At 41.6% G+C, this 17,442-nt stretch overlaps 1 protein-coding gene across 1 annotated transcript in view; it reads left to right on the top strand.

Annotated features, from left to right (window-relative positions):
* ANO2 (anoctamin 2) overlaps positions 1-9,167 on the top strand; it is a 136,635-nt gene extending 127,468 nt beyond the window's left edge. The window contains exons 24-25 of the mRNA XM_075275073.1: positions 3,069-3,174; positions 7,978-9,167. Coding sequence (XP_075131174.1) covers positions 3,069-3,174; positions 7,978-8,259 — 388 coding nt within the window. The 3' untranslated portion in view covers positions 8,260-9,167. The remainder of the gene's footprint in view (positions 1-3,068; positions 3,175-7,977) is intronic.
* Positions 9,168-17,442: the final 8,275 nt, after the last annotated feature.

The following is a 17,442-nucleotide window of genomic DNA, read 5'->3' as shown; positions in this document are numbered from 1 at the left end:
TCCTCCCTCCTCCCTCTCTCTGCACCTACCGCACAGCATGCTCACTACACTTCTCCATAGAAATCCATAGGTTATTTTCTAGTTGATTTTTTTTTTTTTTGCCCTACTGTTAAGCAGATCCCTGATCCTGCTATGGTCCTACATTGATATCTGAGCCTTTGCCTATAAAAAAAAGGCCCATTAACTTGCTTTGTAAAGAGAGTAGCGAGCTCGACAAACCGATGACTAATTTCCCTTTAACTCGCAGCTACAATTGAAAAAAAAAATCGAAAAAAATCCCCAAACATTTGTTTCATAATCCTCTTTTATAGGAGTTCAAGTGACTCCAGATCGGACAGTGTGTGGCTGACAGGACTATAATTATAATTAGGTTTGATGTGATGGGTTTTGCATAGACTTCTATAATTAACTTCAAGCCCACGGTAAATTGTTCCATGGGGCACCGCCTGTTTTCCGCAAAACACGTGACCAGTCTTCTACACCTACATTAATTAAAGTAGCAGCACAATAAGACTTGTGACTCAATCCCTCCAGGATAAGGCAAATCAGACACACTATTAAAACCATCTGTCGAAAAAAATAAAAACTACGGCTCACAGTCACCTCTTGATGTTGCGAATGTTGTATTTTCGACGTTCCTCTCAATTAATATCATGTTAACAGTAATTTCCTAAGGACTGCTCGTGAAAGCCAGGCTCCGTCACACTGTATAGGCCAAATTAACCATTAATATGTATCGCCACTTCATTTTGTCCAATTGAGATAATTGAGTCCGATCATGGGGTCATTTTTAATAAGAACTTAAAGGGATTTTCTGGAGATAAAAATGTTGAGGTCAAAATCTTAGGATAGGTCATCAATATCAGATTGGTGGAGGTTTGACATCTGGATTCCCGATCAATCAGGTGTTCGGAGCAGTTGGTACATAGAGAATGGAGCAGGAAGCAGATAGCGCTGTTTCCTGTGTAGTGGCCAGACCTAGTACTGCAGATCAGCTATTATTCCCTTGATCGGGAGCAAAACTGCAGTGACAGGAAATGGAGCTGTCTACTTCCTGCTCCGTTCTCTGTGTTTCAGCTGCTGGGAACAGATGATCAGTGGGGGTGCTTGGGGTTTGACACCAATGATATTGATAGTCTCTCCTACGGAAAGCCACTACTGTTCTCCTAATGAGAATATTATCCTGCAGTGAGGCTACCCCTTGTATGATAGTTGAACTTTTTGGGCAGTGCCTCTCCTCTAGTCCCGTTATAAAGAGTAATATCACCGCTTAGCATTTCTAGGATGTTTGCTCCTTTTAAGCACCTGGAAAACCAATCCACATCTTCCTAAGCTAAAAACATGATGAGTTGTTCCTTTCATGGTTTCAAATCCAATAGGACCCCAATGATCAGCAGAACAAATGGGCCCTTCATTGTTTGTATTGGTGGTTGTGCCTAGTACTGCAGCTCAGTCCCATTTACTTGGATCAAGTTTCCCAAGTGCTGGTTGTCCACCAGTCTCATCGATGGTCGATCCTTATGCCATCAATATCAGACTAGTGGGTAACAGACTCCTAGTGGCCTCGATGGTCACCTCCACCATTTAACAGGTACAATACCAGACATTCTATACTGGTTGGGCCTAGTGTCACAAGTTACCTCATATGGAGATGTGCTGGACTGAGCACTCACCGGAACTCAGCAGGATTAGGACTTCCACCAATCTGATATTAATGTCCTATCCTAAGAACAGACCAATAGTATCAAAATCCTGGAAATTCTCTTTAAGGGTATATTCACATGGAGGTATTTTGAGAGGGTTTTGAGGTTCCATAGTTACATAGTAGATGAGGTTGGATAAAGACATCAGTCCATCAAGTCCAACCTATAACCCTACAAGCCCTACAGTTCCAGGGAAAGGCAAAAAACCTCATGAGGCTTATGCCAATTGAATCATTTCAGGGAAAAAAATTCCTTCTCGACTCCAGCATTTTAAGGTGGTCCTCCATCTCAAAATCCTCTCTAAAAACCCAGCTTTGTGGAACTCCAAAAGAAAGTTGAAGCCAAATCTCAGTTTTGTTCCATTAGTTTGTACACTGATGACCTCATACCATGGGGTTTCATCGGCACAATGTGGTTTCAGTGGTGAGTCTATCAGCAATATCCTTCAATGTTCTCATTGAAAACAATGGAAGACAGATTAGAGCAAATATTTTCGAGAGGAAATTTAGGCTCAAGACCCCCTCAAAATTCTCTCCTGTTCCCCTTATGTGGGATATACCCTGTCTTGGAGAACCTCTTTAAAGTCATAAGTTGGAGGAATCCCTTTGGTTACGTAACGCTCATCCCAAAGCCAAGACACCCTGTTCTAGAGGTTCATTACCTCGGTGCTGGAGCTCAACCCTCTGAGATGTTCTCTAACCTTTATTAGCACCTGTAATATTTATTGAGGCGGATAATTACATTTATCCGTTGCCCCGACATATGAGGAATGAATGACATCTAGTTTAGACAAGAACTGTCCTGCATATCTGTCAGCACATTTCATGCAAACCCAAGTTTCTGCTTATTTCAGCCGTGACATCATATTTACATGTCGTTTCCATATCCAACGCCGTGTAATATTATTTTATGAACCACTGTAGGGTGAGGCACTTACAAAATACAAAAGATATGTCCATGGCTAAAAACGTACAAAAGATTCCTAAAGAGCTTTGCCCAAGTTACAATAGAATCCCCGATCTACACCAACACTGAACCCATGGTGGTTCCATCATTTGGTGATATTGGAGGTCATCAACATGTAACGTAGCATTGATACACACATACTCTGTATAGACTGAAGGGTGAATTTTCTCCTCATTAAAATGCAGCCGGATAAATAGAATTCCTAAACATCCTCCCTCCATCTGTATTTCATTGAAAGCAAAATTGCCTTGATCAAGAGATTAATTGAAGTAAACAATTTTTCGGAGGAATCTTCGGTCTTCAGTCTTCTGTCTTGATTAAGGAGACCCAGATAGGATCATATTATAATTGTACCGTCTTCTAAACATCTACGCTCAATTTCATCTTCTTTCTCTGTAGATATAAGGATTACCGGGAACCTCCTTGGTCTCCGAATCAATACGATTTTTCGAAACAATACTGGACCGTCCTGGCCGTGCGGCTGGCCTTCGTTATTCTTTTTCAGGTAAGACTATATAGGGCCAAGAGTTGACTGTAGACATTATCTGCTCATGTCAATCTCTGTAAATCTTAAAACAAACATAAGGATTATCTTATCTTATCTTATCTCATAAGTAGGGTTAAGCTGATCTTGAGATTTCAGGATCGATTTTAAAATCCAATTTCTGATCATTTTCCAGCCGATCGCGATCGTGAAATTTGCTGAATTGTCGATCAGGATCCGATCTTTCCCTATCAATGCTTCGCCATAGGAAAAGTCACTTTTAGGGTTGAGCCAATCTTGAAATTTCAAAATCTGATTTTCGATCATTTTTCAGCCGATTCCGATCCCAATCCCGATCGTGAAATTTGCTTGATCGCCGAATCCGATCTTTCCTGATCCCGATCGCTCAACCCTAACTGAGAGCTATCTTACCCAGTACCCTCATATACACATTGGCTTTCCCAAATGTGGGAGAGGTCCAACTGCCCAATCTTTATCTCCTTTGATGAAGAGTTGGAAGTCTCCCATACATGACCCAACCCATTGAAGTCAACAATACACATTGTCCAACTTTACTAACATGTGAGGGCCTGTAAGGTTGTAAAAAACTAGCACTAATTGGATTAGAGGAAATCTATATACAAGTGTCGGTAAAAGAATAGGAAATTTACTTACTAGAGTTAGTGCTGTAGGTCTTCTTGGAGGGTTCTTCTTCATAGAAACAGTAGATGGTATGAGGAGTCTTAGAGTTGGAGGAAAGAAACTCAATTTTTCCATAATTTGGTCAGAATTTCACCCAAATTTCAGATTCTGGTGAATCCAAAAGTTTTGGCATTCATTTGAGAAGGATTTCTCAAAATGTTGGCAAGAGAGGCCTCATAGTGTAGAATAGGTTAATAGGAAAACCAAACACCATGACCAGTAGGGTTATCGAAAATCCCCAAATTAGGGCCAGTTGGTTAACAGGACATCCACATATAGTAAGATTGGCCCCTTTCCCTTGTTTCTGATATAGATTTCAGGTATAACTTGCCAATTTTTTGGCATGAGTTATAGTAAATCTATTGGGTCGAGTAGTCGTTGCCCAGCCGTGACCCTTGTGCTTTCTAAAAACTGGCAAGCAGGTCAGAAAATTGACAAAATGGTGCAATTTTTTTAAATTTTTTTTTCAAAAATGCACCACTCTTACACCAGAAAACTGACTTGACTAGATTCTTAAATTCCTCCCATTATGTGGATTTACTCTAAGATCACAATGTTCTTGCTGACTGAATCAGTCAGTGCAAACTTTGCCCCCAGGTTACTGCACTTGATAATGAACTCCAGCTCTTTCTTTCTTGTAAAAGTGGCCGGTTCTTTACACGTTTTACCAAGTTACTGAATAATTTCAACAAATCCATCATTTTCAAGTGTCTGGAGATTTATGATTCTATTAGCATATTTACTCATTAGTCCCCTCCAATGTAATATTTTATTAGCTGGAATCTTGAGGTTAGAGTCCCAAACCCAACCAAACATGTCAGAAACCACAGACATCTCAGGAATGATTGGCGACAATTAGTTTTTGGCAGCGAGTCACAATCGAATTTTATGAATCGAACAGCTCTTGTGAAATCTCCCCCATTGCATGATTTGGAAAGATTTATGGTCTTTGTTTTAATTTCAAAAAGTTTTAACCTGACATTTTCATGAATAATAGACAATGAAGTTTGGTGGGCTTCCAAATTTTTGGTCATGGTACCATGAAATGTTGTCAACTAGTAAGACTTACCAATGGATGACAAGATAGTCAAGGAATCCAAGTGAGGGGTTAGGTGAAGCCTCCAAAAATGGTCTTGAAAAATAATTCAGTTTTGGTGAAATTATAGTAAATGCTCCACCAATTTCAAAGTGGAAGGATCAGATTCCTTGAGTGAACAAAAGTGAGGCACTAGAGATGAGCGAGTAGTTAAATACTCAATATTCGTTTCGAGTAGCCCCTCAATATTCGACTACTCGAATTGAATATCAAATCCTATTATACTCTATGGGGGAAAAATGCTTGTTTCAGGGGTAGGTAACGTTCGATCAAATTGAACTTACCAAGTCCACGAGTGAGGGTCGGGCTGGATTCTCCGAGAAGTCTTCTCTGTGCAGCGTCCCTGCGGCGTCTTCCGGCTCTGAATTCACTCTGCCAGGCATTGGGCCTGGGCAGAGCCGACTGTGCATACCCACACTACAAGAAAATGGCCGCTTACAGTCAAAGCGGCCATTTTCTTGTAGCGCGGGCATGCGCAGTTGGCTCGGCCCAGGCCTGATGCCTGGCAGAGTGAATTCAGAGCCAGAAGACACCGCGGGGACGCTGCGCGGAGAAGACTTCTAAAGGTAGGAGAAGAACCAGCGTTGATTGGCAGACTGTATAGCATTCGGCCAATCAACGCTGGTTCTGCATCGAATTTTTCCATTCGAATAGCGAGCGGTACTCGATCGAGTACGAGTATTTCGAATACCGTAGTATTCGATCGATACCTACTCGATCGAGTACTACTCGCTCATCTCTATGAGGCACTTTTAGGCGATACGTTCCAGCTGTACTACCTGTAGAAGGACTCTGTCCAAAAAGTTTCTACATGTGGTGTCTCTTTAAACCCTGATAATGTAAATTAAAGTCTATTATATGCAAAAATTTCAGAACTCTGGTTCTTTTATTCTTCCATCTATGATTGAGGTGATTTGAGCAAATCTCAAAAATATCCATTTTCCATTCTCCTAAATCGTAGAGCTCGTGACCCTACCCCTGATGTGGTCCCGGCCTAGCCACCTGCAGATTGACCCTCCCATAGAGATATTTACGAGATTGCACATCAGTAACAAAGTTTGGATTAGACCACGGTGGCCAATCAGACGTTGCCTTTGATCATGGCTCTTCCACCAGACAGATAAAAGCATAGATCTGATTGGTTGGTACGGGTCAACGCACTTAATTTAGGAGTTAATGAGTGAACACCATGGGTAACTTAAGTAACCTGATTCTTGTGATTGTACCAAAGAAGTTTTTGGTTTCTCTTGCTTTCAAGCACATGCGATTCCATGGAAATCAGGAATATCACGCTACTCCCTCCTTGTATTGTAAAAACTCCATACTCGGAAGTGGGACAAGTATCTGTGCACCAAGTGAAATGTAATACCATATTTAAACAAAAAGCTCGATCCTGCCATTTCGCAAACATCTGTTTCTGACTACAACTAGTCATTTGCATATAATTACCTATAATCACCAATTTTTTCCTTTTTTTTAACCAACTGCATTAGGGAAAGTTTAGAAGCGTAAATTTAAGGCTATTTATAGTTGAACGTCTCGGTAAAATTACCTGATCGTAGAAGCCAAAAACACATCTAATCAGTTGCTAACTAGAGAGGTTACGGAGGAGAAGGAAACTTAGGGAATAAATGGTGGAAATATTTTATAGGTGTAATGCATTGGTCCAATTTTTTGAGTTTTAGCTTTTTCCAATACAGAACAGGTTAAGCTCTCTGGTGTCCTGACTAAAATCATTTGGCCAACTTTTTAGGCTCAATTGTGGACACTAAACTTTCGTTGGTCTTCCATGGGATCATATTAGTCTCTCGAGATGAACCATCGTTGGCCTTCCATGGGGTCATATTGGTCTTTCGAGATGACCACTATCATACTAAACCATTGTTGGCCTTCCATGGGGTCATATTGGTCTTTCGAGAAGAGCACTATCATACTAAAACATCGTTGGCCTTCCAAGGGGTATAATGGTCTCTCGAGTAGAGCACTATCATACTAAAACATTGTTGTCCTTCCATGGGGTCATATTGGTTTCTCAAGAACAGCACTATCATACTAAACCATCGTTGGCCTTCCCTGGGGTCATATTGGTCTCTCGAGAAGAGCACTATCATACTAAAACATCGTTGGCCTTCCCTGGGGTCATATTGGTCTCTCGAGAAGAGCACTATCATACTAAACCATTGTTGGCCTTCCATGGGGTCATATTGATCTTTCGAGAAGAGCACTATCATACTAAACCATTGTTGGCCTTCCATAGGTCATATTGTCTCTCAAGAACAGCACTATCATACTAAACCATCGTTGGCCTTCCCTGGGGTCATATTGGTCTCTCGAGAAGAGCACTATCATACTAAACCATCGTTGGCCTTCCCTGGGGTTATATTGGTCTCTCGAGAAGAGCGCTATCATACTAAACCATTGTTGGCCTTCCATGGTCATATTAGTCTCTCGAGAAGAGCACTGTCATACATAAAACTTAGTTGAAGGTCTTACAGGAAGGTAAGCTAGGTCTAAAGGGGATGTCCACCAACACAAAAAGTTTTTCATTGGTTTCTGAATATGAATTAAATTTACTAATATACTTGGTTTGTGAAATATTTATGAATTATCAATTCAGTGGTCCCAAAGATGGATCTTCAGACATTAAGTATCTGTTTGGTAGGGGGCTGAGAAGTAACCCCAGATGGATCCGCTCTTTGGGGTCACTTGCATCTCCCATGCAATACAGTGCAAGGAGTCAGAAGCAGATGACTTTGTTGCCTGTATAGTGTTTGGAAGCCAATGAGAGTTGACTTACAGAACTGGTACCCGACCTCTAAATATGGACCAGAAGTATTGGCTTCCAGCTCCATGAAATGTATAGTATGGGCATCAATAGTGGCCTTGAACAACTGATCCATGTTGGCCCCCATTGCTTAGATATTTATGGTCATAAATAGAAAAAACGTTCTTGGCAAATCCCTTTAAGATACATTCAATCCAGCCTACCCCCAATAACCATATCTAATTGTTCTTGTTTCCTCCAGAACCTGGTCATGTTCTTGAGTGCGGTGGTGGACTGGTTAATACCCGACATACCAAAGGACATAAGTGAACAAATCAAGAAAGAAAAGAGCATGATCGTCAACGTCTTCCTCAAAGAAGAGCACAAAAAACTCCAACTCATTGAAAACTTTATCATGCACGACAAACAACGAAGCAAGACGGAAAACAGGGGCCGGCGTAGCCGAGCAGCCAGCTTCTGCCAGTTCAGCCGAAGCCAACGTGGCAGTTTTACGTCATTCAGCTCGCACCACACGGAAGTGTGACCCCCCTCGTGAGCCTAGTAGACATGTCACAAAGAGTCCGAATGCATGTACTATTAAAGCGTATGATGTTGAAATTGGAGATGGAAGAACATGTGGAACGAAGGAGCGGGGCGAAGGAGTAAACAACCCTTAATTTTCTCGTAAACGTCTCCAAACGATCTTAAGCAGGCTTTGTAATATATAAAGAACCGTCTGGCGCAACGTACGGCACAGACAAGCTTAAGTACAACGGAGTACTATAGATCTCCAGCAGCTCATTTACTGTAATGTGTGTGGCTACCACAGAGCTGAGTGCAATGCATGGAGTAGGGAGCAAAGTAAGACCACATTTTTTTTATTTCTAAGGATAGGACTAGCCGAGCTCATTATTTTTTTTAATGGGCGGACTTCTTTACATTGTGTGAGACCGTTTCCTATGCGACGCACGTTACTGACAATCTCGCTGCTGCTGCTGCTGTGCTTTTAAAGATATGACGTAAGCAATTTCCGTACTCGGTGACCTATACGACTGAATCACACAATAATAACTAGGCGGCACGCACGTCGTGTTCAGAGGCATATTTTTATGTAAAGGTACCTTTAAGAAAAAAAAAAAAAAGCTGCTGTCCAATAAAAAAAAAGGGAATGTATAGCTTTAAATGTATCACGTTCATACCGCTATATGACGCAGAGGATGACGCGGAAAGTTGACGTGTGCTCTTTCGCGAATGTATAGTGAGAAACCAAAAAAAAAAAAAAATCACAACCTCAGGGCTCGTTTTATATTGTTTGTTCTTAAAGATAATGTATCAAAGATGTTTTTGATATCGGAACGAAACGCAAATGATTTACTCACATCCAACAGCAAATTGTACAATGGCATTTCACGGGTTTCAGGGTTCAATGAAATAAATGATGTATGATCAGAGATGGTAATAAACTATTTTTTTCTTGAGAGGCTGCTTATGGTTATTTTTCATATTAAAGCACCCTCTCTTCCTCAAAATAGAGCGCCACACTTGTCCAGAGGCCACGTCTGGTACTGCAACTCAGCCTCATTCACTTGAGCGGCAATTCCAGACCTTGCTAGGTGAGAAGACCCTATATGAGTGACCCAGGTTTTAATTGAATTCAACCTCATTTGGTTGGTTAAAATTTGGTTGACATTGAGTTATGTAAAATTTTATATGTGGGACACTATGACTAAGATTTGGTGGCCATAAAGGTCTTAAGGGTGTCGGTGTTGGAAAAAAACGTATCGACTAGAGATGAGCGAACAGTAAAATGTTCGAGATTCGATATTCGTTTCAAGTAGCCCCTCAATATTCGACTATTCAAATCGAATATCGAACCCTATTATAGTCTATGGGGGGAAAATGCTCGTTTCAGGGGTAGGCAACATTTGATCAAATTATACTTACCGAGTCCACGAGTAAGGTTCAGGCTGTATCCTCCGAGAAGTCTTCTCCGTGCAGCGTCCCCGCGGCGTCTTCCGGCTCTTCATTCACTCTGCCAGGTATCGGGCCTGGGCAGAGCCGACTGCGCATGCCCACACTACAAGCAGACATGCGCAGTCGGCTCTGCCCAGGCCCGATGCCTGGCAGAGTGAATTCAGAGCCGGAAGACGCCGCGGGGAAGCTGCACAGAGAAGACTTCTAAAGGTAGGAGAAGAACCAGCGTTGATTGGCCGACTGTATAGCATTCGGCCAATCAATGCTGGTTCTGCATCGAACTTTTCCATTCGAATAGCGAGTGGTACTCGATCAAGTACAAGTATTTCGAATACCGTAGTATTCCATCGAATACCTACTCGATCGAATACTACTCGCTCATCTCTAATATCGACTCCAGCTTCAAAATTTGCAACTTTATTATACAATTATCGATATTGTACACTTAGCTGTAGTTTGTTACATATTTACTTTCATAGGAATTTTCTAGATTTTTAGTGAATTTCGAGGATCTTTAAGGCCTTGGCTTCTGGAGTCAGAGTTGAATTGTGTTAAAATAGAGGAGATGGAGTTGGAGGTTTGGTTCATCGACTCCACAGCCTTGGACTTGTCCAACCCAATACAACCTTTGCTGATATCTTAACAATCTTCCGTGACTCTGGTGCCAATGCTCCATGACATGTGGCCATTACAGTAAATCAATGGCAACATTGTCTATACAGTAAACCAATGGCAACATGTCTGTTGTTTGCAGGGGTTTTGAGATATTTATCTCATCCCATTGGAGGAGATTTCTGAAGACAACACATGTAATATCAGTCTTCATATCCCCGCAACGGCAGTGGGCACATCTCATTGGTGCACACCGAAATCTAGCCCAGATTGTAGTTTGTGTAGATTTCAGGGATCATATAGGCTTGGATGATTTTCCGCAAATGATAATAAATCTAGCGTGCCATCCATGCCACACCCCCTTCCAGGAAAGTGGCCGTGACAGTGAAAAACAGGATAAAGTCACAAATTTTGCAAAAACACATTTTAAATGCAGTGTCTTCCTGCCATAATATCCAGAGATTGAAACTGATCAATTTATCAAAGCTGGCAGCATGTGATCAATTTTCCTGCAGTGCCTCCGCAGGGGAAATGTTGTATTACACCGTGTCCATTCAAATTAATGGTTTGCCTATGTAATGCAGGACAGGGCAGGTCCTCCAGAGCAAGAGATGATCATTCTAACTGCTCTTAAGATCCTGAAGAAGGGGCTTTCCTTTATTAACTCAATATTTGCTAAACTAGACAATCCTTTATAGTTGGAGGACTTTAGTTAGAGTAGATTTAGACTCCTATTCATTCTCAGTATCTCTACTCATCCTCCAGTAAACCTGATATGGACAGTAACACTGTGGGCTCTCATGATTTATGACCATCATCCGTAGGTTCAGTAAAAGTTTTCCATTTATGGAAAATCAACGTCTGATAGCGAGGACCTAATATAGACGCATCAATTCCAAGGATGTTACGCAAACCGACGACTTTACCATCGTAGAGATAAATGTTATGTATGCGGCTTGGACAAGGGAGAAACTTTTACAATACGAATGCCGTTTCTGAAAGGTATTTAACACCAGTCGCAACGAACATGAAAACATCAACTGGAATTCCCCTTTGCAGCTGCAGCTTGAAATGACCCCTAGGGCTCTGGCATGTGCTGTAGGCTAGCCAAGAGTGTAATATGTGCTGGCAACGCTTGTGGGAGGTTAGTCAAGTGTCCAAGGTCAAACGTTGCATTATCCTCCAGGAGGTCCAATAAATTTCACCAGGCGTGTAGCAGCTCACATACCATGTGGTTAGAGGAGATGGAATCTGTGTAGGTGTTCAGGAAACCTGTTGTTTATGGGACAAAACTGAGTCCTATGGACATGTGTACTTGGTCATGTCGTAGAGGAAGACTTACTTATATAAGAAAATCATAAGTCGTAATCTTTGACAGTGGTGGTGGCCTGTGTACGGTTCCATTCCTCGTTTTGAATGTATACCAGTGTGGTTATGGTGGTGGACCTTCCTCCCTTGGCAAAACTTTTGGGTAACTTTGAACCAATATGAAGAGCAGATCAAATGTCAAAAAAATTAGGAAGTTGGAAGAAAAATGGGAACGATGGAAGATTGGGTTGGGGAGTAGGCTAAGGGGAAGAAGATATTGCACATGACAATGTGTCTACTGGGTTCTTGTTCACAGATCTGGTGGACACCACCAGTGGTCATGTGACTGGATGAGGGAACTTTAAAATCAGGTGATTCCTTGGAAATCCAGACAAGTTGAAGTGGTTTAAGACACTAGCTTGGTTTTAAACATTTTGGAGACCTATTAACATTTCTGCCAAAAATATATCTTGTATATCTGTAGGACTCACCTCTGAGATTCTGACCTATGGAGACAATGTGGGTTCCTTTACCCTAGTTTGGCCATACTGCTCTGTTGGCTTAGTCTACCCTATGGCAAGTCCAGTTCACCCAGTTGTGGTCATTTCTCCAAGCACCTCTTCTTATTAGCCAGGTCATAAGACTTTAGTATGGAGACCTCCTGTAGATATATTCTAGAAGACCCCTTAGAAGTGTACACTCTTGCTTAAGACCATAACAGAAAGATAAAATGGGTAATTTGAGAGCCACATATAAAGGACTTATCTGGAAAGATTTTTTTCCAAAAACTTCCCCAGTAGCGTTGAGCGATCGGGATTGTAAAAGATCGGATTCTGATCGGGGATTGAGTAAATTTCATGATCGCGATCGGAATTCTGATCCTGATCTTTTCCAGGGGGATTGAGGTTGGAGGTTAGCTCAAGATCGGATCAACCCTAAAAGAGAAGCATTGACTAGGGTTGAGCGATCGGGATAGGAAAGGATCGTATTCCGATCGGAGATCGAGCAAATTTCACGATCGGGATCGGCTGGAAAATGATCAGAAATTGAATTTTAAAATCGATCCTGAAATCTCAAGATCAGCTCAACCCTAATCCCAAGTCTTGTCCATGTGTTATGTCTGGTATTGGAGTTCAACCCCATTCGTGTGGTGTGACGACTCCTTTAAGAACTTTATGGCTTTACACTCCTCAATCATCAGTATAATTTGCAATTCCTCGATCCAGTTTTTTATAGATGTCGCCAAGGAAAATTTCCTAAAAACAAAGCAACAAACAAAGAAAAAATAAGCAATCATCACTCATATCAGTGGGATCATAAACTGGAAGAAATGGTTAAACTTCTGGCCATGCTTTCTGGTACCGACAATTTTCGTTTCTACTATTTCATAACGCTAACGGTAGATTGCCAGAAGAGCCTTAGTAAAATTAGCCCCCTCCTGTTATATGGAACTAATGGAGATGTGTTTTTTAGTGTTGGATTTAAGCCTTTTATGGAAAATTGCAATATTAAGCAGAAGAGAACAAGATGATTGTGCTGGGAAAGTACGTGAAGGCGGTGAGCGTCCCTTATGTTCTACAATACCTCTCTTGGGTTTGCAGTAAATCTTGTAGGCTTAGTCAATGACGTGATTGCAATGCAAAGAAATTACGTGGCCGGAGCCTCTGGGACCCGATGCCCTTTTGCCCCATTACGGACACTAGCATAGTCACTGATGGGTTATCCTACTAATAATATAAATGTGAAAGTTTGTATGTTTGTATGTTTGCGTGTTTGTTTCCCAATCACGCAAAAACGACTGAATGAAATTGAAATAGTTTGTAACCTCGATTAAATGACATGGTTTCACGACTGTTATGAATTTATGTGCACATACTATATTACACTCTCCCGCAGCAGCATTATTTCAGGTTCCATGGCTGTTATCTCTTTGTGTAAACACACGTTAACCCTCAGTGTACATACATTTGCATATTATCTGATCTGCTCCAGGCACTGCTGACACACTGACATGGGCAAAGATCTTTAATCCAAATTGGCATTTTGTCAATTTTAAACATGCCGAGAAAAAGAGAATCTAATTTGTCGCAAACAATGAGAGCTATGAAGGTAGCTAGAAGTCACAGACTTCTCCTCAAGTGGAGCAGAGGGGGATCATTGATGCCAACAACACATGCATTATCTGGCATCGCAGCGAGCTGCTGAGATGCCGAAACAATCACAGGCATGGTGTGAATAACAATTTCAGTGCCAGGCCAACTTCAGAGCTGCCGAAACACCAGAGTAGGCGGATCATCAACGCCAACAACACGCTCATTATATGGCGTCCCGGCGAGCTGCTGAGATGCCGCAACAATCACGGGCACAGCGTGAGGAACGAGTTCAGCGGCAGTCCAGCTTGACAGCTGTCGAAGCACTGGAGCAGGTGGATCATCAACACCAACAACATGCTCATTATATGGCGTCCCGGCGAGCTGCTGAGATGCCAGAACAATCACAGGCATGATGTGAAGGACAAGTTCAGCAGCAGGACAGCTTAAGAGCTGCCAAAACGCTAGAGCAGGCAAACCCTCGACGGCAGCAATTTGCTGAGTATAGGCGGATCATCAATGGCAACAGCCTGCAGACGAAGTCGCGGACAGAGGTTAATAATCTATAATCTTCAGTAGATGGAGGAGGAAAAAAAACTCATGTCGGTAATTAATGCCGATTATTAATTTTTAATGTGGCCTTAACAAAAGTAATGACATGGGAACAATTGCCAGAAGCGACGTGTGACGGGGGACTATTGTATGATCCCGGAGAAAATATTATCACCATAACCTAGGTCAACAATCATTCATCTTCTTATGACAGCAACATGTGTAGGTTGTATACCATAGGCGTATCACGCATAGAGATACATAAAAACGTTTGTGTACTTAATTGTCCGCCTAGGGCATTTACCTCCCAAGAATAAAGCTGCTCCGACATTCATGGATTTACAAGAGCAATTTGATGGTCAGAAGACAACACTTACTTCCTACTATACCCCTCCATCTTCTTTACCAAAGTTCTCCTTTCGGTTGTTTGCACACAGAGGATGTTTTTGTGACATTTTTTGCTGCATTCCAGAGAAAGAAGGCAGCAACCAAACGTTACAGAAAGGAAACGCAGGAAAAAACTATGTGAGAACAAAAATTTCAAAATAAAAAAAAACCTGAAAAACAAAACACTTGAAAAATACTTAAAAACTCATAAATAACCCTTTTAGTTGCTTGGTGGTTAGAGATGGGGGAACCTCTGATGGTTCGTCCTCTGATGGGTAGAGATCGGTGAACTTCTATGGTTCGTCCTCTGATGGTGGGTAGAGATCAGTGAACCTCTGATGGTGGATAGAGATTGGTGAACCTCTGATGGTTTGTCCTCTGATGATGGGTAGAGATCGGTCAACCTCTATGGTTCGTCCTCTGATGGTGAGTAGAGATTGGTGAACCTCTGATGGTTTGTCCTCTGATGGTGGGTAGAGATCGGTGAACCTCTGATGGTGGGTAGAGATTGGTGGACCTCTGAAGGTTTGTCCTCTGATGGTGGGTAGAGATTGGTGAACCTCTATGGTTCGTCCTCTGATGGTGGGTAGAGATCAGTGAACCTCTGATGGTGGGTAGAGATTGGTGGACCTCTGATGGTGGGTAGAGATTGGTGGACCTCTGAAGGTTTGTCCTCTGATGGTGGGTAGAGATAGGTGAACCTCTATGGTTCATCCTCTGATGGTGGGTAGAGATTGGTGAACCTCTGATGGTTTGTCCTCTGATGGTGGGTAGAGATCGGTGAACCTCTATGGTTCGTCCTCTGATGGGTAGACATCGGTGAACCTCTATGGTTCGTCCTCTGATGGTGGGTAGAGATCAGTGAACCTCTGATGGTGGTTAGAGATTGGTGAATCTCTGATGGTTCGGATTTGGGTGGTTCCTTCCAAAGATTCCTTTTGGGTTCAGTAAGTTTGTCACGAACTATAAGGGAACTTATTGTATTCTGGGGACTCTTCAGATGATATCATGACTCTAGACGTGACCGCCCACGTGAATGCTGAAGCCCAATCACAGGTCTCAGCAGTCCGATAGGGGGCACTGATGTCGTGATACTACGCAAACCCAAAAGTTTTTGAAAAGCCAAACCCGTTTGCTCATTGCTAAAAATGTATAGTTTTCCAAGTTCTATAAATATGTCTTAACTCTTTTATAACCCGATTAGTTGAGAGGACCCTATTGATCTAAAAAATGTCAGAATCCAAGTCAGTTCACCTTTGGAGATTTTTCAGTCTTGGTAGGGTTCATTGAAAATTGTGCATATTTTCCTAGGGTTAGAAGTGGACAACTTCTTAATGCGACAATAAGTTAAAAAATAAAGTGAATACAGCTTATTTTGGGAGAAAATCCATCAACTACCAATCCAAGGGCCATGCTAAGGATGTGGAAAAAGATAAAAAAAACATCAAGTCTTTCCATCCTTGGAGTTAAATTTTGGCATCATAATGTAGAACCCATTAAGATCTTAGCTGTGGGCACCATGGTCTTAGCACCAACAATACCTCCAGTTGGACTGGCCCTCCAGAATACCAGAGGATCCTTCAGAAGGCCCAGGCTCTGACGCAATAATAAGATGATCCTTCAGAAAGCCCAGGCTCTAAACTCAGGAGAATGCATGCAAATTTGAAAGGTACTGCCAAATATTTCCTAGGGGTTGGTGGAGGGTGAGCCCTAGAATGAGAATTTTGTCTGGTGGACCCAAGGACCCTCATGGACCAATACATACTTACTATTACAAGAGCACAAAACACAAGTGGTGGAGTCCACATTGGCTCAGTGTCCACGTAGAGTAGAACGTCAATCCATACTGATGGCATTCGCTTTATCTGTAGAAACCAAATTAATGGGGTGAGTTGCCATGTTTGTTGTCCATGCTTCTGTAGCCATGACACCATGAAGGCCAAAGATGATTGGCTTTTCCACTAAAACAACAGATACACCCTCACTAAATTGGAAAACGTTGACTTGCTACGTAGATGATGATCTTGATCTTCCAAATGTATCCCGATGGAATTACGTGTTGCCAGAGCCACTATACACACCATACACTCCTCCATGTTGACTGAGTATGACTTATGAAAGTCACATGGATTCCTTTGTTGCTCAGTATACGTCTTCCAGACATCTTCTTATCCTCTAAGATTATATATCATGAATTCTCCTAGAAGAATAGCCTAAAAAAATAGAAACATCACCATAACTAATGGAGATCGGGGAATTGGGCCAAGAACTTGTTCATACACTGAGGCGAATGTTTTCTACTGGGGTAATTAATGCAGATATTTTATGGATAAATGGTGGAGATAATCGTCAAGGAGAACATCGGGGAGGAAATGAAGGAAGGGATAAAAGGAGATTGTGTTACAGTTTTGCATATTAAGTTCTTATAAAAATGTTAAATATTTGGGAAGATTTCAGATTTGAGTCCCAACATGAACTTTTATGTTTGTCGGAGAAAGAAATAAGACTTCAACTTAAAGAAGACTTCCAGTATCAAAATCGGAAAACAGGCAGTAAAAAAAAAAACCCAGCAGATATGGCTTATAAAAGCCTCCCGTTTCGTTATGGTCATGTAGTTTTTGGATTTTTGGGTTTAGGTTTGGCTTTTAGGAATCTGCCAGGTCTAGGTAACACTGAAAGTAGAATTTGTAGTGGCAGCCATACTGGTTTCCACCCAACTCTTCTAAAACATCTATAACAAAAAAAATAAAAAATCTAAAAAAAATTAACAAAAAATAGAATCAAAAACAATTTTAAAAAATTAC

Source organism: Leptodactylus fuscus, chromosome 5 (assembly GCF_031893055.1).
Source record: "Leptodactylus fuscus isolate aLepFus1 chromosome 5, aLepFus1.hap2, whole genome shotgun sequence".
In the NCBI taxonomy this organism is placed as follows: domain Eukaryota; kingdom Metazoa; phylum Chordata; class Amphibia; order Anura; family Leptodactylidae; genus Leptodactylus; species Leptodactylus fuscus.
The sequence above is the reverse complement of the archived record's forward strand: the minus strand, read 5'-3'. Positions and strand labels throughout refer to the sequence as shown.